The sequence below is a fragment of the Juglans regia genome, chromosome 15, assembly GCF_001411555.2.
Source record: "Juglans regia cultivar Chandler chromosome 15, Walnut 2.0, whole genome shotgun sequence".
Classification (NCBI taxonomy): Eukaryota; Viridiplantae; Streptophyta; class Magnoliopsida; order Fagales; family Juglandaceae; genus Juglans; species Juglans regia.
This window is the reverse complement of record NC_049915.1, coordinates 5,043,091-5,069,827: the sequence shown is the minus strand read 5'-3', so window position 1 is coordinate 5,069,827 and position 26,737 is coordinate 5,043,091. Positions and strand designations below refer to the sequence as shown.

The 26,737-nt window shown below is 35.1% G+C and overlaps 2 protein-coding genes across 2 annotated transcripts; one reads left to right on the top strand and one right to left on the bottom strand.

Annotated features, from left to right (window-relative positions):
- Positions 1 to 5,850: 5,850 nt before the first annotated feature.
- Positions 5,851 to 8,643, top strand: LOC108990367. The gene is made up of 2 exons (XM_018964313.1): positions 5,851 to 6,801; positions 7,141 to 8,643. Exons 1-2 carry the CDS (start codon positions 5,851 to 5,853, stop codon positions 8,641 to 8,643), a joined length of 2,454 nt encoding a protein of 817 aa, XP_018819858.1.
- Positions 8,644 to 10,707: 2,064 nt separating this feature from the next.
- LOC108990417 (UPF0481 protein At3g47200-like) lies at positions 10,708 to 12,129 on the bottom strand. Its single transcript, XM_018964384.2, has one exon. The coding sequence runs from the start codon at positions 12,127 to 12,129 to the stop codon at positions 10,708 to 10,710; it is 1,422 nt and encodes a 473-aa protein (XP_018819929.1).
- Between the last annotated feature and the right edge of the window lie 14,608 nt (positions 12,130 to 26,737).

Genomic DNA, 26,737 nt, shown 5'->3' with positions numbered 1-26,737 from the left:
TAAAAAGTGTTTTGTTCTGCATTCTAAACTCTATAAATGCTCATATTTGCATATTAGTATATGTTCTCTACTTACTAAATTGTTAATAACTCACCTCTTATCTCCATAATATATTTCAGATAATTTTGATGCAACAGCTGGGAGTTAGGAATATGGAGTACTTGCAAGTTTTGTTGATCATAGAAGACTAAGTGCCTTAGGGCACAAAGGCTTTTGGAGAGTCTTTTTATAGTGTTGATATTTCATGTTGCTTTGATAGTTTGAGTAATGGATATTCCTAGTCCTTGTAGAAATGTTTATGTATATTATTGAGACACTTCTTATGTGCCCTTATGTAGGAATATGGATATTTGTGTTGGACAAATAGGCTATTATGTTATGGAGATTCTGGTTTACTTTAAAAGTGTTGTGGAGATTTTAGTTGACATAAGTTAACTCTCCGGACTTACGGAAATGAGGTGTTACATTAGGAGTTAGGGTTGAAGCCCAAAACTGCGTCGTTTGGTGTATTAAACCAAATGACATCGTTTTATATATTTTTTTTCAAAACCGTAGGTTTAAAATGATATCATAAGTGAAATGACGTCGTTTTATACATATATAATATATATATATATATATAATCGGCTGGTTCAACTGTTTGAACTAAGTTCGAACTGGAAAAAAATCGGCCGACGTCAGTTGCAACCTATTTCTACCGTTGGCCAACTAGTTCTGTATTGATTTCAGCCAGTCCATGTCGCTCCTAGCCAATTTGAACAGTTTTTATATAATCATATTAGAGCACTCTCATTGGATTAGCCAAAGTTAAAGGACATTTTTTTTTATAAATATAAGAGAAATTTGACTTTTGACTATTCCATTCACATAAATCTCCACATTAGAATAACTATTTTTTCATTATATAATAATAAAATAATATAAGATGAATTTAATTTTGATTATTCACATTAAATCTCCACATTAGATTATACATTTATTCATTATATGGTAATGAATAACAGATAATTTTAAAAATATTTAATTTATTTAATTTCATCATATTTTACTATTCTACTTATTATATGTTAATTAATAATCATGTTCTTATTAAATTAATATACCACTAAGTCAAATTAATATATTAATTGTGATAAAATATGTGATAGAAAGAAATTGAGAGAGAAATAATTAATAAAATATGTATTTGATGTATGTACAGTAACCTTCAAATTTGAAAAAACTTTTGAAAGCCACTGTAGCTAAATTCTAAATATTTAGAATTTGACTAATCCAATGTGAGCATATTTTACTCTTTAATAGCTAAATATTCTTTAAATTTAACTTTTAGTTAATCCAATAAGAATGCTCTTAGAAATAAAAGTGCAAAGAAAAAGTTAGCATAATACTTATGAGTTTAATTCACTTTTTAATTAGAGAATATTATAAGTTGAACTTAGCTCTCCTTTTTCCTTTACAAAATTGAGATATTTTATCTAGTTGCCTGACCAAATTAGATTATCTTTTTCCTTTTTTATAGGTAACAAGGTTGGAGATTTGAACCTTAGTTCTCCAGTTGAAAAATTAAAGTTAATGCTACTGACTAATTTATTTTTTTTACTAATTAAATGGTCTAATATAGAAAAAAGATTGATACGAGATGAATGATTGATGCACAGGACTTGTCAACAAAACAGCAAACAAGAGAAGTCAGAATACCCTTTTCAGTTTTCACTTCTGTTCATTTTCTAGTTAGGTATACTTCGAAAATATTGGCCATGTTTAGCTTTTTGTATTTTTCAAGACGACTAAGCTAACTACTCTCAAGACAATATTGAACAGGTCTCTGGGAAAGATGACATTAATTATCACGTTACCTCTCCTCTTTTTCAGCTGTCTCAACTAAGATCCTTAGAAAATCATTATTGTAATTAAGGGGCGAACAAGTCAGAAAGTGTGGTGGGTGGTTATAAGCTTCTAATCTCATCATTATAATTTTTTTAAATTTTTATCTAAAATAAAATAAATAATTTAACTTTTTTAAATTTTAAAATAAAAATAATATTAAAAAATATATTTTAAGAATATTTTATTTAATTTTAAATTTTAATCTCAACTGAATTCATCTCATCTCATCCGTAAAAATAAACGAAGAATAAATATTATTCTTTTAATCTTTATTCTAACCAGGGTTAAGTTTGAACTTTTTATCGAGTTGATTTTATGTTTATTAATAGCTTATTTAATATTATCTCAGTTCGATCTTATTCATTATCTACTTCATTTTAATAATTTAGATTATGTATCTAATATTTTATAACTTTATATGCAAAATTTGACAAATAGGTTGTGATTTCTTACTGATATTTTTATAAAGTTTATATATACATAAATTAATGATTATATTCATAAGTACGAAAGTAAATCATTTAGCATTATAAAAAGAGAAAAAATATTTATAACCGTGAACCGTGCAACCTCCCCGTAATCGTTTTAAAAAAAGTGAATAAAACATGAGACTTATGTGAAAAAATAATAATAATTTTTTAATAATAGATCTTACTATTTGTCAAAATAATTACGTGGAGTTTACGCAGTTCACGATTGTATGTAGAATTACTCTCACTCTCATCCTACTTTCATCCCACCATATAAGATATGACATATTTATCACTATTAGATGATTATCTAATAGTAATAAATATGTCACATCTTACATAATAGGATGATAGTATGATATATAAAATTTTCTAAAAAATATTTCGAAGTTGTACGTTCATGTTTATACAAACTTATAATAAGAGTCTAGCCAAATATTTTTTTATTAATTGTATAATTTAATAATCGATTATAATTTTGTGTTCAAGTGATTTATTTAATATATAAATGAATTGAGTCAAACTTGAATTTGGCCAAATCGACCTTGAGCGGCTTGTTGAATATTAATTTATTTATTTATCGCCCTAGTTATTCTTATCTAATGAACCTAATATTAACAGACAGAATATTAGGGTATGTGCAAGCGATGGAGGATCTTGAAGAGGTTTGGTCAAAACTGAAACTGAATGAGGAGGAACAACAAGAGATCAGCATTAAGGAGGATAATTGGGAAGCATTGAAGTAGAAAGAACTTCGCAGTGTGGTTGGAAAGGTGTTATCTGATAGGTTTTTGAGTAAAGAGGTTGTCAAATCGACAATGCTCAAAATTTGGAAAGTGAACAAGGCTGTGGAGTTTGTGGAAGTGAGGGATAATACTTTTGTTATCTCCTTTGATAATCCGGGTGATTGTATGAAGGTTATGGCGGGACGTCCATGGCTGTTTGATACAAACTTGTTTGTTTTAAAGCACCTTGATAGTCTGATACAACCACATGCTACGGAGTTTATGTCTGAATTATTTTGGGTGCAATTTCACAATTTACCTTTCTGCTGTATGAATCAAAAGTATGGGGAGTTGCTTGGTAAGACATTGGGGGAGGTAGTTGATGTGGATATCTCGGATGAGGAACTGGGATGGGGAAAATACCTTCGGGTTAGAGTGAATTTGGATTTACAAAAGGCAGTCGCTCGAGGTAGAACTATTAAGGTGGGCTCTCGAAGTATGTGGGTGCCAATTCGCTATGAGAAGTTAGCTAGAATTTGCCTTAACTGTGGTTTATTTTATCATGGTGATCAAGGTTGTTCTCAGAGTACAGGGAGTGCTCGACTTAGTAAGGGAGAACCTCAGTATGGATCCTGGCCGCGCGCAGATAGTGGAGCACGAAGGGGGAGGTTCAGATCCCAACCTTCTCCTGGTGTTTCGAGTTCTGACAGAGGAAAGGTGTTTGCAGAGGAGGATGGCAGGCCTACCTGGCGTCAGTTCTCCCCTACTATGTCACCGGAGCGTGGTGGTGACCAGTTTGGCAGGGTGGCAGGGTTAGTTATTGAGGAGTCCGAGAGAGATGGGCTTGCTAATGATAGGGCGATGGATACGGATGCAGTTATAGCACAGTTAAAGGAGGTAGTTACGGCAGGAATTATTCAAACTCAAAACATGGGAAGTGTTTCGGAGGAGTGCATGGCTAAAAATAAGGGGGATTCTGAACTGAATTCTTTGGTTGTTAAGGGTCACCCGCAGACTGAGAGGGTGCAACAGGTTACTACTAATAGTAATGACGTGGATGAGGGTATTTCTGACTCTCTGCATGGTCCACTGGGGGGTTCATTGCACGTGACAGAAGTTAAAGAGCAGGATGCATGCAGTAGCTACCTTGATACGATTGTATTAACCCCACACAAAAGTAAGGGTAGTGTGGCTGGAGGTCCAAAGGGGGGATGGAAGAGACAGGCTCGAGGTAAGGCAGTGTCTAAACTGAACCTTAGCAAGGGTTGTGTGGCTGGTAAAAGGAGGGATTTAACTTTGATTGACGAGGAGGAGACCTTCATTCTTAGCAAGAAGATGAGATGTAATGGTGTTATCCCCTCAACAAAAGTTCATCATGATATATTGGCAGAGGCTGTGGAACAGCCCTGCCGGGAGCCATGAAAATTTTAAGTTGGAACTGTCGAGGGCTTGGGAACCCTCGAACAGTTCATGACCTTTACATGTTAGTAAAGGAAAAGAGCCCAAAAGTAGTTTTCCTTATGGAAACTTACTTGAAAGTTCACAAGGTGGAAGCTATTCAGAGAAAGCTTGGTTTTGATGGTTTTATTGGTGTGGATCCTGTGGGGCGGAGTGGGGGGCTGGCTGTATTATGGAAGGATGGACTTGATTTTGAACTTCTTAACTATTCACAAAAACATATTAGTGGGTGGCTTTATGATGAGGCTATTAAATGTAGATGGAAGTTGACGGGTTTCTATGGATACGCGGAGGTGGGGCAAAGACAACATTCATGGGAGTTGTTAGCTAGACTCAATGGAGGGCCTGATCCATGGTGTATTATTGGAGACTTTAATGAAATACTAGTACAAAGTGAGAAATGGGGTGGCAAGGCCAGACCCGAATCTCAGATGGCTGCTTTTCGAAAGGCAATTGAAGATAATGAGTTGAGTGACTTGGGTTATAAGGGGGATGGCTTTACATGGAGTAACAATCAGGGAGAGGATAGTTATACAAAGGAAAGGTTGGATCGAGCTTTAGCAAACAACAGATGGCGTGACCTTTATCAAACTGTTACGGTGGAAGGGTTAGTGGCAAGGTGTTCTGATCAAAAGCCTTTGTTATTGACCCTCACAATAGCTATGACTGGGCTTCTATCCAGGACACGGTTGTTCAGATTCGAGGCTTGGTGGTGCAAGGAAGAGCAGTGTAAAGAAGTTGTAGCTGCCAGTTGGGGAAATGACTCAGCAGGTGTGAACTCAGTAGGTGGGTCAATCCAAGCATCTCTATACCAATGTGGTCTCTCTTTACAGCAATGGAGTAAACGGCATTCTATGCAGAAGGATAAGGTGATTAAAGAGAAGTCTGTTGTACTCAAATGTTTACAGGATGAAGGAAGTGGGTCTAATAGTGCTAGAATTAAAGTTTTACAGAAGGAAGTGGGTTTATTGTTAGAGGAGGAGGATATAAAATTGAGGCAAAGGGCAAAGAGGAGTTGGTATGCTTGTGGGGACAGGAATACACCTTACTTTCATGCATGTGCTACTCAAAGACGAAGAAAGAACTCGATTATGGAAATCATGGATGGTCATTCAGTACTGAGATCAGATCAGGGTGGTATTCAGGAGGCTTTTAAAATGCATTTCCAGGAGGTTGATATGTCCAATGAACCAACAGATGAGGCTATTAATAAGGGGGTGGAGTGCTTAGAGATGAAGATCACTAGTGATATGAACAATCTTCTTTTGCAGGAATTTACAAAGTAGGAGGTGGAGAATGCCTTAAAACAAATGGCCCCTTTAAAATCCCCTAGTCCAGATGGGTTTGGGGCTTCTTTTTATAAAAAATATTGGAGCTTAATTGGTGATAAGGTATGTGCTGCTGTTTTGAATTTTCTAAATGGGGGCCAACTGGATCCGGATTGTAATTTCACTTTTCTGGCTTTGATCCCAAAAGTGAAGAGTCCAGTTTCTGTTGGTGAGTTTCGACCAATAAGTTTATGTAATGTATATTATAAACTTATTGCAAAAACTCTTGCCAATAGATTGAAGATGGTTTTGCCAAATATCATTTCCCAAAGCCAAAGTGCTTTCATTGCTGGTAGATTAATTACTGACAATGTTATCATTGCTTATGAGACATTGCACTCTATGAAACATCGTAAAAAAGGGAAGCATGGAAATATGGCAATAAAATTGGACATGTCTAAAGCATATGACAGGGTGGAGTGGGGGTTTCTAAGGGCTGTTATGCTGGAACTTGGTTTCCATGTTCGATGGGTTGAGTTAATAATGCAATGTGTAAGTTCGGTCCATTATGATGTTCTTGTTAATGGTCAACCTGGGAGTAAGATCATTCCAACACGAGGACTTAGGCAAGGAGATCCATTGTCTCCTTACCTATTTCTTCTGTGTGCAGAGGGGCTGAGTTCTTTGATAAAGCATGCAGAAAGAACAGGTTTGGTTAAAGGTGTGAAAGTGGCACGGGGTGGTACATCTATATGTCAGTTAATGTTTGCCGATGACTGCATTCTGTTTTGTACTGCCAATAAAGAAGAGTGGCGCCAGCTAGAGTCTATTCTGGGATGTTATGAGGTGGCTTCTAGACAGAAACTGAATAAACAAAAAACTTCAGTGTATTTTAGCTCCAACACTCCCCAACAGATTAGAAACATCCTAGTAGCAGATATAGGAGCAAGCAGTTGTGGGGATTTTGATAGGTATTTGGGTTTGCCTAGTGTGGTAGGAAGATCTAAATATAAATCCTTTCGTGTAATTAGAGAAAGAGTTTGGGAGAGGATCAACAACTGGAAGAATTTGTTTTTAACAAAAGCTGGGAAAGAAGTTTTGATTAAATCAGTTTTACAAGCCCTTCCTACATATGCTATGGGGGTTTTTAAGTTGTCTAAACTGTTATGCCATGAAATCTCTTCTTTAATAGCGAAATTTTGGTGGGGACATCAAAAACAAGAGAAGAGGATCCATTGGAGGAAGTGGAGTGGGATGAGCAGATCAAAATTTGATGAGGGGCTGGGTTTTCAGGATATTGATTGTTTTAACCAAGCCATGCTTGCAAAACAGGTTTGGAGATTATTAGTTAAACCTGACTCTTTTGTTGCTACTATTATGAAAGAGAAATATTATCGACATTGCTCAATTATGGATGCTAAGCTTGGGGGAGGTCCATCTCTTATATGGAGGAGTTTGTTGGGGGCTAGAGAGGTGGTCAGCGAAGGTATGAGGTGGAGGGTGGGAAACGGACAGCATATTAGGATCTGGGGTGATAAGTGGATGCCAACCCCTTCATCCTATATGGTTCAATCTCCTGTATCTAGTTTGGGACAGGAAGCTTTTGTGGCTGACTTAATTGATGAGACTAGTGGTTGCTGGAAGTATGACTTGGTCAGAGAGACTTTTAATCGAGAAGAGGCTGCCCTTATCTGTACTTTACCTGTGAGTAGAATGAGTTTGGTAGACAAACTCTTCTGGGGACCAGCCAAGAATGGCTTGTTTTCTGTCAAGAGTGCTTATTATGTTGCAATGGAGCTTAAACGCCAGCTTGGAGGGGAGCCATCTGCAGAAAAGGGATCTGATATGGTCTGGAAGAATATGTGGAAGCTTAATATACCCAACTATATTAAGGTCTTTCTGTGGAGAGCATTAACAAATTGTCTGCCTACTAAAGATAACTTGCTGAGAAGAAAGCTTGTAGATTCTGGTATGTGTCCAATCTGTGAGCAGGTTGAGGAAACAAGTGGTCATGTGTTATGGAGCTGTGTGGCCACTTCTGATGTGTGGTCTGAAACCATGAGTAAAGCACAGAAGCTGATTTGCAGAGAACAAGATTTTCTTGTTACTTGGTCTGACTTATCACAGAAGTTGGTGAGAAATGAATTAGAAAGTATGGCCTTTATCTTTAGTAAGGTGTGGCAGAGGAGAAACAAATGGATTTTCGAGCATTCTTTTCAAAGTCCTGCTGCAATTGTTTCTGCTGCTATGGCTGATAGGGAGGAGTACTTTATAGCAAAGGGTGAACTCAATGCTGGTCTGTTTGTTTCTTCCCCTGTGAATCGAGATATCCATTGGCATGCTCCAACACTACATCCGTATAAGGTGAATTGGGATGCTGGTTTTGATCAGTCCACTCACAGAATGGGGGTTGGGATTGTAATTCGAGATGGTGTAGGGGATGTCATAGCTTTTGTATGTATGCCGGGGTATGATGTAAGGGATGCTGTGGTGGCTGAAGCAAATGCACTATGGAGGGCTATTACATTATGTGAGAAAATTGGTATTGTAGATGCTATTTTGGAGGGGGATGCACTAAAAGTCATTAAGGAAGTACACGATGGTGAGGAGAATTGTGCATGGTATGGCCAAGTAATTGAAGATATCAAGCTGAAGCTGCGCTTTGGACAGAGATGGTTGTTGCAGTATGCCCCTAGAGAGAGTAATGTGGTAGCTCATCGACTTGCAAAATTTGCTATGCAATGTGAGGAGGAGAAGGTTTGGTTAGAGGATTGTCCTGATTGGATAAAACCTTGTATCCAACTGGAAAAACTATGTATTTCTTCTATGGAATGAAAGTATGGATATGTTTCTTTTCAAAAAAAAAAAAAATGAACCTAATACTACCAAACCAATTACATATTCTTAAAAGGACAAAAGCACGAAGCAAGGAATTGAAGATAAACATAGAGCATAAGTGTTAGATGCCGTGTTCCGTATCCTTGGCAATCACACTACACAGTTGCCGGACCTGCAAGGTACATTAGGGTGAGCCTCGAGATGGTGAGTGACACTTCTGATGCCTAAATCAATATAGAGTTTTTGGTGAGGGGTATGCTAGTAGAAAATATTCAAGAGAACGAGAGTATATATACATATATATATATATATATATGTCAAGATCAAAGCGGAAGATCCCTTTACCTAAACTCGAAATATGCTTATATACCTAGTCTTGATGGTTCCCGTTCACTGCCAGCAGATCGTGCAAGGGCATATAGAGTGTCGTGCTAGTGGTAGGAGTCTCCTTTGACATGTTAGTCGTCGCCTTGCCATATTGTACGTGGGTCACTCCCTCTTTTCCCTATTTGTCTCTTGTGGTTGGTGTGGAAAAGGTGCACACAATGTCGCGGTTACAGGATTAAGTGGATGTCCGGCTCTGACATTGCGTGCTAGTTCCCCTGTCCATTTAAGTTGCGTTTGGTTGTAAGACTCAGCTGAGCTCAACTGAATTCAGTTTACATCCAAACACTTAACTCTTAAATTACTAAACTCATCTCAACCCAAAACCTTCTTACACGTGGAATCTACAGCATTTTTCAACTTAACACATCTTTTTATGTTGGATCCACAACCTTTTTCAACTTCCCATAAAAAGTATTAAACTCATCTTAACATCCAAACACGCTTTAAACTCAGTTTAGATGGGTCTCACATAATTCCTTCCAATACTTAACTCATTATTATTCATACTGAACTGAACTGAACTCAATATCCAAATGCAGCCTTTAATGCAGTGTGCCCCTTGTCCGGTGGTGTGGGCTGCAATCTGAGCAGGTGACATGACTAGTCACCTAACCTTATGGGCCTTCTCGGGCCTGATCAGACCCTCCTTCCTTCGTTGGTGCGGCACTGGGGCTATCCATTGGCCAGTTTGGGTCCTGAGGGGAATAAACTCTACACGGCCCAAGGTGGGAAATAAACTCCCCTCTCAAGAAGGATACTAGATTATTTAGTATAAAATATCATTGTGAGATCACCACAAAACTCGCTTGCTAAAGATAAGTTGTAATTATTCAAAAACACTTGTAACAAACAAATACCAGCCTCTGATGTGCAGAACTATTAAAAATACTAATTGTAACATGTGTGATGCGCAGAATTAATAGCTAAATTTATTATATGAAAGATACTCAATATACTTAATTTATATGATAAATAGAATTTTTAAAAATGTGTGAATATTATTGTGTTGATCTCCAAGAATTTGGTCGAGCAACTAATTGATCATCTTTTATTGCCCAAGTACTCCCCCATTGTTTTTATATTAGTGATGCAAACTTTGCTTGAATAAAGAGGATTAAAAGCTATTGATATAACATGCCAAATAAATAGACATAATTAATTGAGATCAAGAAAAGAAAGGTCAAAGGAATTCAAATTTACAAGATATCATTAATAAGCATAGACTCGTAATAAATTAATAACAATAATATGAACAAATCAGGCCCAAGGTGATCAAATAATCTAAAGTTCGCTTTGCACGGGCAATTAAGCTTGTCACTACCCAAAATTCAGCTTGCTAAGAGTAGTGATTGAATAAATAAGTACTACATGAAGTGCTTGATCAAACTTCCTAAAACCATGAAATCGATTGTCGGATCATTATCACGCAGAGAGATTCGTCAAGAACAAATATGTATGATCATAAAAAATAACGAGACATGTTACAATCATATAAAAGAGATCTCATAAAAATAAATTCACAAATTAAAATGATTTTATATAATATGTTAAATCTATTTTATAATAAAAATAGTTTTATAATCTAACGTATTACCATTTCAAACCACATCAATTTGTGAGTTTATTTTTACGAAATCTTATAACCAAAGCATTTCTAATTGTAACCTAACCTTCCTAGCAATTTTTATACTTGTAAGTTAAGAAGGCCATTACGGCCTGGAATGACGTAGCCAGTACGAGCAAAATGCCACCCGCTGCCGACAGAAGCAACCACGGCTTGTCAAAATACACCCGCTTGAAGCTCGCCCACTTCCACATCCACCATTTCTGATAATGCTTCTCCACATCCTCGAACAATTCCTGCAAATAGAAGCCGTGATTAACATTGACTACCAAATCCTTGCCCGCACGGTTGATGAAGTCCGCAGCCTCGGAGTCGTCAGCAAGGTAATTGTCAATGACATTGCGCTCGCGAAGGTACTCGACGTCCTCGCTGGTGTTCACAAGGCAGTCCAAAAAAGTAGCGTAAACCGTGAAGTAGTACTTGCTGCTTCTCATCTGGTGGCACTGCTCGAATGCCACACAGTTCAGCAACAGACATCTCATCAAGTCGTCGATGGCTATGTTTGGCATCTTAATCACACCTCTCTTGAATTTCACTTCTAGGAGGCTGGACGCCTTGCCCGGACTGACCTTAATCCCCGCTAGCCGGAGCTTCGAGATGCAGTGAATGAATGGAGTATCTAAACGGAATCTGTTTCCCTGTCTGATATTGGATGGTATTAAACTACTCCGAACCAAGTCTAGCAAATGCAAGACTGTGACCGTGCCAATTTTATCGAGGTTCGTGATAATGAAACGCAAAATAGAATCGGATCTTTTCATTCCGTTCTGAAAGAATCGCAAAGCAGCAACCATCAGCCCGGATCTACTTGTCTCGACAGCAATGTTATGGGTAAGCGCATATATCTCTTCCAGAACGAAAAAAGGGATCTGATTCTCAAGCAGGAGAAAGTCCCTGTAGAAATACGGTACCATCCACTCCAAGGCTGCAAGAGATTCGCTGAAGTCGACTCGTCTTAGAGATCCAACCATTTCAATGATTTTTATTATAAAACAAGCGTCAAGAACCATCATTTCCAGAAATACAATACCAGCGACTTCGAACTCTTCAGAATAACACTTTCTGATTTTCACTTCAAGTTCGCTTATTTTTTGCAAGCAGCGCTTATAGGTATTGCGTTGCATGTCTGGATCTCTGTCCTTGACCAGCAAGGAGCCCAAGCACTTCCTCTTGCAATCTTCGGCCATCTTGAACTTTTCATTACGGAGGTTGTAGTAGTAGGGCCCGATGGAGACCATGTTGGGCTCGTATAACGAGTTACCATTGATTTTCTTAAGCCTCGGGAGGACTTTGTAGATGCAGCTAGTGCTTCTACGGTCGGTTTCTTCCCGTAACTTTTGGGCTTCTTCCGAATATTTCGTTACCTGCTCGTCGATGATGTCGAGTTCCTGCTGGGTGAACTCCCGTATCGGTGGCTGATAATTGGCGCGACGGTATTCTTCATCTTCCTCAGAAATGTAAAATAATTGCATCGTGGATATATATTGTTGGCGTTGTTAAAACTCTGGATGCCGATGTTCACTGCTGTGTGGAGGTTCTTCGCTTCTGGCGATCTGTACTGGGTGGATTATGTTACCTAAACTTTTCGTTTAAAATGACTACAATTGTTTGTAAAATATTCTGAATTCCGAGAACCTTTATAGATTATTAAGGTCAACCAAGATCTCAATGTCAAGAGCAGTGTTACATGATACATCCACCGAAGATAGTACAAGATCCGTCTAGATAAGAAAAAAATAATATTTATTTTTTATGTTTTTCATTTATTGTTTTATATTTGTATACAATTTTTTTTTTAAAAAACTTCACAATATCATTATTTTTTTAAACAATAAAAAAAAAAATTTATCGATACTCACATTATAAGAAAAATAAATTTTTATGATAAATTTATTATAATTAAAAAATTATTTATAATTAATTTTAATTATAAATAATTATTTCGTTAAAATTAATTGATAATAAATAAATAATTTTTTTATAGTGCGAATCGGACCAACTTTCGGTCACTATCATTTTTGAAATGTTAATACAGTCAAATTAAATACATGCATCGGTCCCTGTCCCCCGTCAGTCAACGGTTAACGTAGCAGCTAGCAGCCTAGCGCCCATTTAAAAATATATATATATATAAACATACGTTACTACTCAATGATATTTTAAAATAAAATATAATTTAATAAAATACTTGATTTTCTCATCCTTGTGATCTTCCTTATTATGATTATCAGTAAGTATGGATAAAAATATTTATAAAACAAAATAAAAATTTACGTCATTCGTGGTTCTTTCATTTTGACAAATTACAAGAGATCAAAACACTCCTGAAATGATCTTCACTATGGTGTGAATATTTTAGATCCGAACCTCTTTTCCTTCCTCTTCCTCTCCAAGAAAGTCTTCAAATTTTTACTTGGAGGGAAAAATACAATTATGACCATGTCTTAAAAATATTTTCAAACATTACCAAGACTCTAGAAGTTCTAGTCCAACGAAGCAGATTTTAAATGCAATTAGCATCCATTACCAAAAAGAAGGATTTGAAAAAATTAACCACAACAATGTCACAAGTTTCAGATAGTGACGATGAAGAAGAAGCACAGCATCTCGCCAAATTATCTCCATTACAGCAACTTGCATTATCACCAGCCCATCAAGTCTCTCATTCTCAACAAGCCTCTCATTCTCAGGATAACTCAGTCGCCTCTCATTCTCAAGATTACTCACCCTACATGGAATCTCAAGATTCGTTTGATCTAGAATTAACAAATTATGATCTCTAGATTATGTGATTCTAGAGTATTATTTTCATGCCAGATTATTGTTCAGAAAGACAACAAATAACTTTGGACATATTAGTTCACGTGTCCTGTACTGTATTAGTTTGTTTTTAGAGTTGGCTGATATTGATCTTGTTTTTAGTGTCGGCTGATACTGTTCATGTATAATTAGAATTATTGTGGTGTACTGTTCTAATATCTATATAAAGGGGTTCACGAATGAAGAAGGGAATTCAGAATTTTCCATCTGAAGCCTTTTCCTTGCTCGCCCAAACCACTCCACTCCAGTCCTCCTCACTCTGTAAATCTTCCTAATCTTCCTTTTTTCATGTCTTCTGCTTCCACATCCTTTGAAAATTAGTCTCCTTGTAAGTATTCTGTTTTCAATAAAAAAGTTTATTTTGTATATCTTTTCTATATTATTTACCTCTTCATGGATATAGTCGGTTATACCGCCTGCTCTATCTATTATCATGCATATGGCTGGTTATATCGCCTATTATTCTTCTTATTAATATTATTCTTTTATTACTATCTCTTAAATATTACTTGGGATTTACGCCTTTAAACCAGTTCTATTAATTTTACTTATTATATTACCATATGTGAGATTATGAAAATCAATAGTACCATCTGATTTTAATAATGATTCATGTACCTTTTGAGCAAAGTAATATGGAAGTTCGGCTATGAACTTTTCTTTCTAGTATGGCTGTTGGCAGTCATTTTTTTATCATAACTTTAGTTAGAAATGCATCTTTATACCAACGGAAATCAGATCATTGAGGGCATTTTAAATTAATTAATAAATCACTAGTTCTTTTTTTGAATTAAACAGGATCACCAACAAAGTGTTTAGTTAATGCATATATTAAAGTATTTACAACATCTTCTAAAGGTAAATCGTTTTCTGTTTTAATCACTTGCATGTTTTCATCATATTTATAAGCAGTTAATATTTGTGACTTTTGTTCATATGAAAGGTAGTGATCCCACCAGACTTTTAATTGGCTAGTAAACCCGGTGACAATAATATGTGCTACTTGATGATCAATTTTTCTATTACTTTTATAGACGTTAACAACCATAATCATTTCTTGGAAATGATTTAATGTTTTATACTCAAATAATCCATCTATAATCCATTCATATAATAAATCTGGTGCGATACAGATCTTACTATATGTTCTCTCTTTTCAAATTGCATATCCGGTGGAGTAGGTCTCGGATACCAATTACGAGTAATGGAAACATGATGTTTAGAATCTCCAGCAAAAAAGTTATTAACATGATCTCCTCTAATCTTATTTATTTGTAAATCTAGATTTTTAAATTGATTTTCAATATTACTAATTTCAGAGTCAGATAATACAAGTGAGTCTGTCTTACTTAATACATTAATATGAGGTTGTTTTAAGGTAGATGCAGTATTACTAATAGTTCATTTTTCTAATTTACTAGAGATTTCTTCCAATAAATCATTTTTATTTTTGGAAAAAATAGTTTTTTAAATGAAATGGAATTTCATAGGAAACAAATAAAGGAGTTTCCTTTCTTCTTTAATAGTGGGTTTTATAGGAGATATTTAGACTTCAATTCTTTCTAATTGTTTACTCATGGTTTTTAGATATAAATTGATATAATTGTTTTGTTGGATTATATTATCAAGATTTTTATCAGTATTTGTAATATTATGTTTTTTTATTGGTGAAGCCAAAATTTGAGTATTTCTCTGATTGAACTTGATGACTTCAAAATGGGGGTATTCTTCATAAATAATTTTATTATTTTCTCCTTTAATCCATTGATTAGTAATCCTGTTTATAGTAGATAATTGATTTAATGTATATATCTCAAATCATGTAAAGAAAGGTATATTAATATGTATTTTCTTTAAATACTCGTAATATTTTTTTTTGAATATAATATTTTTTTATTTTTGTAAAAGTTGAGAAAAATACTAATCTTTTGTGACTATTTTCTTTTTTCATGTAATCTTGTTTGAGATATTATTTGTTAATTTTAAATTCTTCTTTATTCAGGATATATATTTGGGCATCACTTCAACTACTTATAAATATGTTGGAGAAAAATGTTCATTTTCAAGATTTTAAGAGGTGGATGCTTAATCAAGATGACTAACAGTATATACTGGTGTATCAATAATATTTCTGGGAATAATTCTCTGAATCTATGTGTGAAGATTCTGGGATCTAGTGTCAAAAGATTTGGTGTCAAAATTTTGAGATTTATTTTGAGAGATTAATGTAAGAATAGATCTTGGTGTATGATAACTAGAGAGTGCTGGAGAAGAATAATGTGAAAAAGATCTTCTAAAGGGTTGAAAAGCTATTTGGACTGTTTCATCCGCTTTTTTATCTATATATTCAAGATCATCCTTAAAATTATTTTCTATCTTAGGTAATGGAGTAATATTCTCTAATTGCCATTCATTAAGAAGAGTAATTTGATTCCAATTGATTTGTTTATGGATTTGTATGCTAGAGTTTTGTGTACTAGATTGTAATAGTAATGTATATCCTTTTGGACTGGTAATAAGGGCTTGTGGTTCTAATGTTGTCTTCATTAATTTATAATGGATCCTATAAACTAATGTTAAAGGATGTGATTCTCTTTCATCATCTGATAACCATTTGTTTTAATATTTAATGTTAAAGCATGTAAAATATTAGTATCGAATAATGAAAGAGAATAATTGGGATAACAATTAAAATAAACTGGTCATTCGAACATGCTTGATTCTACTATTCCAAGTAATGAATCATGAAAATTATAATGTCTTCCATATCTTAAACAGAGTAATACTGAGGTGTTTAATCTACTTCTAATGAGTGGTTTTATATCTACTTGTACTAGTCCAATATGTATGAAAGAATATTTCTGCTCTTTGTGATGTCTAATTGCTTCTTTTGTTAATAACTGTAACGATTCATAATCATTATTTAAATTAATGGTTTTTTCTACTGTTTTAATTGTATAATTTTTAAGAAATGATAATTTTGAAGAAAAAGTAGAATGTTTGTATATTTGGTTTTTTGGAACATTGGGAATTGTCCAATCTTATAGATTTCTTTATATATCTATTATACTAGAATCTTCCTGATTGATGTTATCAAATTCTATGGGGATATTAGTAGTGAATTCATTAAGTTTGAATAAAGAATTCATTGAGACATGTTTTTAAACAAATATTTCCTATATCCAAAGAGAAATATGTAAATTAAGAATTTGAGGAAACACCATCGGAATAACCCTTAAAGCCTTACAGCATGAATGGGCTGACTATCGATTTTTCATGGCTTACCAACACAAGCTTCCCAATATACTTCATTCTTTTGTTATGAGTTATTTTTGTAAAAATCTATATCAGTGATTTCTTACTCTTTTTTTTTTTGTTAATAAAGCAAGAATCCTTAAGTGATTTTTTACACTTTTAATTTCGTTTCTTAAGAAGTTGCAATCAACTTCATAATATTCTATTGCCGCTTGTCTACTTTGATATACATGATACTTAGTCATCATTAGTGTATAATCTTGTCTCATCAATTGTTATTATCTCTTAAAATCTCTTATGTTATTCATTAATATTTCTAATTCAAGTCTTAGATTATAATTTAAAATATAATTTAATAAAATACTTGATAGAAATAATATTACTTGATAAAAATATCATCACTTTAAAACATGTATTTTAAAATATATTATAAAATGTGTTGTGTGAATATTATTGTTCATTTAAAAAAACAGACTTGTACTACACCCCCAGAAAGTCGAGTACCGACATGATGTAATTTTTTTTTTCTTTAAATATTTTTTAAATCACTTTATACATTTTAAAAAATAAAATTAAAAACATATTAACAGATATTTCCTTAACCATTAACCATAATAATAAAAATACAATTCGGTAGAAAAATTAAGTGAGAATAGTATTTCTCTTTAAAAATCCCATGCTCTATATAGGAAAAGTTTAAAATTGCCGAAGTAAGGCCTCATTTGGTTTTACGGATAAGATGATATGATAAAATCTTAAATAATAATGAAATATTTTGTAAATAGTAGTGATAAAATGATTTGAGTTCAAAGATTTTATGGAATTTTGAAAAATGAGAGAGAAAAAATTAAATAAAAATTTATCAAGTTAAAATATAATTTTCGTTTTAAACTTTGAAAAAATTGAATTATTTTTTTGTGTTTTATTTAGAAATTTGGAAAATTTGTATAGGCAATTAATAGATGAAAAAGTTAAAAATTTAAAATTGAAAAGAGTTTATATTTGAATGGTGTTTTTACTGAGATAAAATGGTTTGAGATATCTGTGTAATCAAACCAAGCCTAAGAATATTGTTGTAGGTGTGTGAAAGCAATCACAAGGAACACTGGTATGTGGTGGAAAAAATGGAGGAAATATGGGACTGGTCAAATCTTAACGATGAAGAACAGACTAAAATAGAGGTAGATCTTGAAAATTTTACGAAAATAAACAACAGAGGTGATCGTAGTTTGGTGGGGAAAATCTATTCTAAAAGTAATATTAGTAAAGAGGTGAAAAGGAATACACTATGGGGAAGATATGGAAAGTAGAAAAGCCTTTGTTTTTTGCCGAGATACGTCCGCACACTTTTTTAATCACTTTTACTAACAAAGGGGATAGTAACCGAGTATTGGAAGGAAGACCAGGTTTTTTTTTTTTCGTGTTTGTTCATTTTGAAACCATTTGAAGGAAGCACACAACCGCATCTAATCAATTTCGATCATCAGTGTTTTTGGATCTATCAATATTCAATGAAAAAGGATGTGTTCCAGAAGCACACAAAAGAAAGGGAATCATGGAAATGACTAGATTAAGACCTAACCATACAAACTTGGTGTGTAATAAGTGATTTTAATGAAATACTAGTTCTTTCAAAAAAGTAAGGGGGAAGACAAAGAATGGAAATCCAGATGAAAGGTTTTTGAAAAGCTCTTGAGGAAAATGAGTTATATGAACTTGGTTGCAAGGGTAAGTTTTTTACATGGGGTAATAGACATTCAGACACTGCTTTCACAAAGGGATAGAGCGGTAGCTAATAGCAAATTGGCAGATCGATTCAGAGATGTTATGGTTAAAGGTATGTCTGCAAGGTCTTTGGATCATAAGCCAATAATATTAACAATAAAGGATGATAATATGAGGAATAAAAGTAGAATGAAGCTATTAAGATTTGAATCTAGTTGGATTAAAGAAGAGGAATGTGAGAAAGTAGTGGAAGTGGAGTGGAAATTTGATAGTTCTTCTCCTAGCACAATGGAATCCTTATTAATACATTGAAGTAATGCTCTTCTCGGTCAAAATAGGAGCAAAGGCAGTACTGTGTAAACGAAATTTGAGACAAAACTGAGCTTTTAAGAAGACTGCATGAAGAAAAAGGCCCTCAGAATGCAGAAACTATTAAACAATTATAAAGGGAGGTGGGTTTACTGTTGGAACAGGAAGATTTAAAATGGTGGCAGGAGACAAAGAGGAATTGGTATCAACTTGGAGATAAAAATATCAAATATTTTCATGCTTGTGCCTCAGAAAGAAGGAAAAAAAAAACAGATTCTTCAGATAAAGGATTCCAAACCTAGACTTATGCAAACACAAGATATAGTGACTTTTGCTTTAAAGAAACATTACAAAGAAGTCCACAAATCTACATGTCCATCTAGAGAAGTAATTGAGGAGTGCCTGAGTACTGTGGATTCAAGAGTGACAACTGATATGAATAAATTACTACAGCAGGAATTTACAAGGCTAGAAGTGGAGGAAGCATTACATCAAATGGCACCTCTAAAATCCCCATGTCTTGATGGGTTTGAGACTTGCTTCTACCAATCCTATTGGCATGTGATTGGTGATGAGGTTAGTCTTTGTAATATATTGTACAAGATTATATCAAAGACCCTTGCTACTAGACAAAAGGGGGGGAATGGTAGTATGGCAATTAAGATGGACATTTCTAGAGCTTATGACAGGGTGGATTGAGCCTATTTGGAGGCAGTAATAAAAAAGACTTGGTTTTCAAGAAAAGTGGGTGAATCGTGTGAAACAAAAGCATGTCATGTACCTGTGGTTGCTGAAATCAAGGCTTTGTGGAGAGTAATAGAATTCTGTCAAGAATTGGGTATTACAAATGTAGTTTTTGAAGGATATGCAAAAAGTATTATTGAAGAAATTAAGAATGCAGAAGAAATATGTTCTTGGTATGGGCAGATGTTTGTTATGAATCCCTTGCTTAATGTAACAGAGAAAATGAAGAATAACATAAACAAGAGGATTCCAATGAAAATAGACTCATAAGATTCATATGCTTGTGAATGTATAGAGCGTATTTGAGGTACCCCAATCCACCAAAAAACACGAATGACAGTGAGAATTCCAAGAAATGTTTTTCCCTTTTCACCTCACCCCCTTTTTACAATTCACTCAACACCTTGCAACGTAGTAACCTCAACAGAAAGGAACAAATGATAAAATGAATCAAGAAGAAAACATAAGAAAGTGACAGGCAACGTGAACTGCAAATCTTAGCACAAAACACATAACTTTGTTTCTCCAAAATGAATAACTTCAATAACATAAATTCGGCGTATTATTTCTTCTTCCTAAATGACATCGTCTCCCTTCAAGCATTAAACGACCCCATTTCGAGACGCAACTTCTACTGCACTTCAATAGTAGGAAGCCATTGGGACCAATAGTTGCAACTCTTACCACTCAGCCCCACTTAATAATGGACTTAGAAAGAGCTGCTATTGAAGTTGTTACTGGTGACTAGTAGGCATTGATAGCCAGTTTAATAGTTCAACCAGCTTTGACAGATAGAATTAAGCTCGCCCAAAAAGAAGATTCTAAGTTAGCGAGATTAACAGAAGAAGTAGAAAAATGGGTTAAATCTGAGTTCAACACTTCTGAAGATGGAATGTTAAGGTTTGGAAATAGAGTTTGTGTATAGGACAATGACGAAATAAAAAGACTCATCCTCAAAGAAGCGCACCACTCCCCTTACACAGTTCATCCAGGTGGTACAAAAATGTATCGAGATTTGAAAGTGTCTTTTTGGTGGGATGGCATGAAGAGAGAGATTGCCGAATTTGTGGCACAATGCCTAACTTGCCAACAAGTGAAAGTGGAACATCAGAGATCGGCAGGGTTATTTCAAGCACTTCAGATTCAAGAATGGAAATGAGAGCATATTTCTATGGATTTTGTTATAAGCCTACCACGGACACTGACTGGACATGATGCAATCTGGGTGATAGTGGACCGTTCAACGAAGACCACTCACTTTGTGCCTATTAAAGTTTCTTATAAGCAGGAGAAACTAGCTGAGCTGTATACATAGGAAATAGTGAGGTTGCATGGGGTACCTGTGTCCATTGTATCGGATAGGGATCCTCGTTTCACTTCAAAATTTTCGCAAAGCTTACAGGATTTCAAGGGAACCTAGATACAACACTTGCCTTTGGTCGAGTTTGCTTATAATAATAGTTTCCACGCTAGCATTGAGATGGCACCTTATGAAGCACTTTATGGTAGGAAGTGTAGATCTCCTTTGTATTGGGACGAGGTGGGAGAAAGATAAATTTTGGGTCCAAAAATCATACAGAAGACAACAGAGAAGATTGAGACCATTCGAGCCAGAATGAGAGCAGCTTAGAGTCGACAGAAAAGCTATGCAGATAACCATCATCGCCAATTAGAGCTTGAGGTCGGGAATAAGCTATTCTTGAGGATTGCACCCACGAGAGGGGTTATGAGGTTTGGAAAGAAGGGTAACTTGAGCCCTAGATATGTCGGGCCTTTTGAGATTCTTGATCGAATTGGACCAGTGACGTACAGAGTAGCCCTACCACCAGCACTCTCAGGGGTACATGATTTATTTCATGTATCTATGCTGAGGAAGTATATACCTGACCCCACCCCTGTTATTGACTACGAGCCTCTTCAACCTCAAGAAAATCTGACTTATACAAAAGAGCCGATGCGGGTTATAGAGAGAAAATAACAAGTGTTACGGAATGAGACTATTCCATTGGTTAAAGTGGTATGGAATAATCATGCTATCAGTGAAGCCTCTTGGGAATTAGAAAAGGAAATGCAAGTCAAGTACCCACAGTTGTTTGACCAAGATCTCAATAACTTATGACAAATTTCGAGGACGAAATATTTTTTAAGGGGAGAGGATGTAATACTCAGCCTAGAGCTTGGACCCACGAATTTATTTTGTTCCTTATTTGTTTCAGTTCTGGGGACTCCACACGGCGTCGCTTCCAGGTAAATCTTTTTCCCCCATTTTCATTTTATTTGTTTCCCGTAACCTCTATGTCGTCATGCCCAGTTTCTCCCCATTGATTTTCCCTCTCCTGATTTCTTCTCTCTCGTGACTCTAACCTATTCCCATGTTCCTATAGTTTATTCTTGGTTTCCCACTTGAAAAATTTCCTCACTACATTTTGAAATACTCAGACTATCCCTCTTACACAGATTTTTGGTTCATCCTTGGCTGGCGCTGCGTTTACTGTGAGTCCTTGAAATCTCGTCGCCTTTGGCTAGTTTCCACGACGGTGAGCCATCATTCTCTCTCTCTCGTTCTCTGTTTCTCTTTGCCTCTTAGAAAGTTTCGTGATTCTTTCTTTGGGTATTGGCACTGTTCAGCTTCCTCGTGGGTCTCGAAATCCTAGTGTCGTCTTCGAGTTCTCTCATCAGGAGTGCTGTTGTTGGTAACTATCTCTCCCACTCACTGATTTCACTTTTATTTTTGTTCTATCCTATGTTATTGCACACACATAGACCCTCTTTTACTCTGTTTTTCTTTGGTTTGTTTTTCACGCACACACCTAATTTGTTTTGGTTTGTCGTGCACACACTCAGATCCCTTAATCTTTGTTTGCGCAAATTACCATCTCTTTCACTAGAGATTTCAGTGAATTTTGCTCTTAGATTTCAGTGGGTTGCTTTGATTCGAGGTGGTGCGAAGCATTTGTAACACTTTTAGGTAATGCTCTTCCGAAGCTTTTGGTAGTATTTTTGGGTATTAAATGGTTGGATTTTGAAATGTGGATAAGGTGTAGTTGATATGGTGTTAGTGTGGAATTTTAATTATATGGCGGATGGGGAATAGCAGTGATCAAGGGTGGAGTGGAATTTTTGTTATTGGTTGTTTTTCTTTTGTTTAAATGCATGTCGCCAAGAGGTGAGCTGTATGAGTTGTGTTTGGCTGCTGCATGGGGATTTTAGTGGTTGTGTTAGGGCCTAAATGCTAAAGGTTTGAGGAGGAGATTGTTCGGGTTTAATTTTATGATAGTTATTGTGTTAAAAGGTATTGTTTTGGATTATTATTCAATAAGTAGTAGCTTACTAGAATGGTTTATTAAAATGTTGGGAATATGTTTTGTTTAGGTGGTGTTACTACTAGAGTTTTGACTCAAGGCTTAGATAATACTTGGAAGTCATGTAAGCGAAATTCATATACTAGTTTTGCATAAAAAAAATGAAATGAGATTGTCTTTGAAATAAGCATGTTTATTTTTTAAAAGAAATCTAAAAACAACCTAAGAAGTTTATTCTGCATATGCATAAATTCTATTTAAGAGAAATTATTTTCTGTCATGACTGGTGTAGACATGAGCTAATTTTGTGCATTTTGTTTCCGAACTATGCAAAAGAGCGAACATAAAAATCTAAAAGTTTTTTTCATAAATAAATGAAAATATTTTGATTCTGTTTATTTTGAACATGTGAAATGATCTGAAACTATTCAGAATTTTGTTTTGATATGATGTGTCATCTGAAAACCTTGGCATGAAGTTCTGATTCTATATCTGAATGTGATCTGATTCCGATGATGTTCCGTTTTGTTTTTGTTAAGGCCTAGCCACGGGTATAATGATGGTTTATAACCCTACTATGGGAGTGAAATATGGTATACGGCTCAGTCATAAGTATAATGGTGGTTTATAACCCTACAACGGGGGTAAAACATGGTATACGGCTCAGCCACGGGTACAATGGTGGTTTATAACCTTACCACGGGAGTGAAACATAGTATACAACCCAGTCACGGGTATAATGAGAGTTTATAACCCTACAACGGAGGTTAAACATGGTATTTGTTCCGATGTGATGCTATGAGATGATATGAGTATATTGTTTCAGTTTGGATATACCAAAGGATTTTTCTTTTCAGGAACAAGTTTGTTTTGTTTTTCTGAAAATTTCGCTCTGATGTTTTGCACCAAGTTTTGGTTTATGCATTTCAAAAGTAAAAAATGTTGTTTCTACATTCTGGAAGAAAAATTTTTTGTTCTGCATATCAAACGCTATAAATGCTCATATTTACATGCTAGTATACGCTCTCTCTTTGCTGAATTGTTGATAACTCACCCCTTAATCTTCATAATATTTTCAGATGATATTGATGGTTCAGCTGAGGATCAATATTAGAGGTTGTTGACATGATTAGTTGTGAATAGTTATTGGGTATCTCGCGGTATTAGTGCTGCTGTTGGATGTTATTTATTTATTAAGTTGATTTCAATGGATTTAGACAGTTTATGGAGACTTATGTCTATTTTATGTTATTCTAGTTGGTTATATGAGACATGAAGAAAAGTTTATATTTTATTTGGGTTGATTTATTGAGGATTTGATATGTGAGTATGTATAGTTTATTAATTTGAGGTATTTATGTTTGATTTGGAGATTTGGAAATATATATTCTTGGATTTGGAAATAGATTAGTATTGTTGGAGTTGATTATCAGGTTATACGAATTAACTCTTCTTCGGACCCTTGGGGTCGGGGCGTTACGTTCCTAGAGCTTATGACAGGGTGGATTGAACCTATTTGGAGGCAGAAATAAAAAGACTTGGTTTTGAAGAAAAGTGGGTGAATCATATGAAACAAAAGCATGTCATATACCTGTGGTTGCAGAAATCAAGGCTTTGTGAAGTGCAATAGAATTCTGTCAAGACTTGGGTGGTACAAATGTAGTTTTTGAAGGATAAGCAAAAAATATTATTGAAGAAATCAAGAATGCAGAAGACATATGTTCTTGGTATGGACAGATGTTTGTTATGAATCCCTTGCTTAATTTAACAGAATAAATGAAGAATAATGTAAACAAGAGGATTCCAATGAAAATAGACTCATAAGATTCATATGCTTGTGAATGTATAGAGGGTATTCGAGGTACCCCAATCCACCAGAAAACACAGATGACAATTAGAATTCCTAGAAATGTCTTTCCCTTTTCACCTCACCCCCTTTTTACAATTCACTCAACACCTTGCAGCGTAATAACCTTAACAGAAAGGAACACATGATAAAATGAATCAAGAAGAAAACATAAGAAAGTGACAGGCAACGTGAACTAGAAGTCTTAGCACAAAACGCGCAACTTTGGTTCTCCAAAATGAATAGCTGCAATAACATAAACTCGATGTATTATTTCTTCTTCCTAAACGACATCGTCTCCCTTCAAGCATTTAACGGCCCCATTTCGAGACTCAACTTCTACCACACTTCAACCCTTAGACACAATCACTTCAGCAGCTTCACTTCAACACTTCCACATTGCAGCCTCAACTCATCTCGAACTTAACCCAGTCAGGGTTCCTAACATTCTCTCCCCCTTAGAGCACCTTGCCCACAAGGTGTCGTTATGCTTCAACACTTCCAAGATGTGGTTACAATACCCATATCTGGATATTGAGTCAAGTCAGTGCCTTCTCTTAAGTCTTCTTTAGCTTCTCCCCATCCAATGCAAGAAAATGATTGGTTCAAAAGTAGGGAATCACCAAGAACCATGACCTTCTCATCTTCATCTTCATCAAAAGGAGCCATGGGTTCCTATTCCAAGTCCAAAAGTAATTCAGGATCTATGCTGCAGTTCCAACCTACTTCACTATTAATATTCGGATCGGGCAATGATATGTCACAGAGAAGGCCATTAATCTCTGCCCAAAATCAAGGTTTTGTATTGTGAAATGCGTCTTTCCCAAAAGAGTCATTCCATTGAACCGCAATGTCATGGAGGTACATACACTTCTTGGTTTCCATGAACTTTCTCCATGGAACCGAACCATTCAATGTGCAGAATTGCTTGTCCCATGGGGACATAGATGACTGCCAAGTATCCCTAAAATTCTCAGCAAGGATAATTTCCACCAGAACAATTATAAAGGCTGTATTGTGCTTCTCTTCATTGAGTCCAAAATTAATAAGATCAGAATTTGCAAACATTGAATTGCTATAGTAAAAACCCAATGGCTGACAATTGGAGCCAAGAGTAGTAAAACAAATCCTAATGCAAGACATGCAAGGCACCATTGCTGAAAATATTCTTCAACAACAACCAAGACATGAACTATAGCAGGGTTTTCAAGATCAACACACTTTGTTCCATTAGGACTTATTTCTCTTCCTCTATCAAAGGGCCAAAAAATAACTTTAAGAGGCAAAACATCAAGCAACTAGGGAGCAAAAAATTTCTTACCCTTAAAGTTTTTAGCAAACTCAACCACGCAGCCTTCTTCATCAATCTTCCTCAACCCAAATGTGGTGGCATGCTTTTCAACCGTAGGAAATGTAGCCACAGAGAGTGCATGTTTGTGATTGCGGTGGGAAATATAACTCATACCTTTAAGGTTTATAGCTTATAACTTAAGTACTAAGTTATTCTACTAAAACTTTATTTACTATTTGATAACCTTATATTTAAACCACTTTCAAACATGTTATGTTTGTTTCAAAACAAATTAAAAAAATATTTTTTAAGGTAGAAATGACGATTATTTAAATTTTTAAAGATTATGACCATATATTTGAAAGTTTGAAAGTTGTAATTATCTTAAAGTTGTATGGGTATTTTCATCCATTGATAGCCTTTTTAAAATTCGAATTACGTTCTACATTATTCTAAAAGCACGTTTGAGGAAAATTATCAAAATGATGCTTTTTCTCAAACATAATTTTTAGCTTATTTGAGATTAAAAGTATTTTAATATGTAACACACAAACAACCTAATTTTTATATTAAAGAGCATTTAATGTTATTTAAGGACTTTTTAAGACTTCTATAGCAATCCCAAACATGCCCTAAGTATAGTTATTGTTTAAACTTTATATTGGCTGCAGTACGTGCTCTAGTTGCCAACGTCGATTGAAAAATTACTTTCGGTGTAGGGATAATGTGGCATAGAGTACTATGGCTTCTACTCCGAGAATACTTAATAGTTACGTTTGTAATTTGAT

Excerpts from the sequence above, each read along its gene's own strand:
- LOC108990367 (XM_018964313.1), top strand. The coding sequence starts at position 5,851 with ATGGCCCCTTTAAAATCCCCTAGTCCAGATGGGTTTGGGGCTTCTTTT. Across the intron at positions 6,802-7,140 it reads ATTTGGGTTTGCCTAGTGTG|GTTTGGAGATTATTAGTTAA; the intron begins GTAGGAAGATCT and ends CTTGCAAAACAG.
- LOC108990417 (XM_018964384.2), bottom strand. The coding sequence starts at position 12,129 with ATGCAATTATTTTACATTTCTGAGGAAGATGAAGAATACCGTCGCGCC.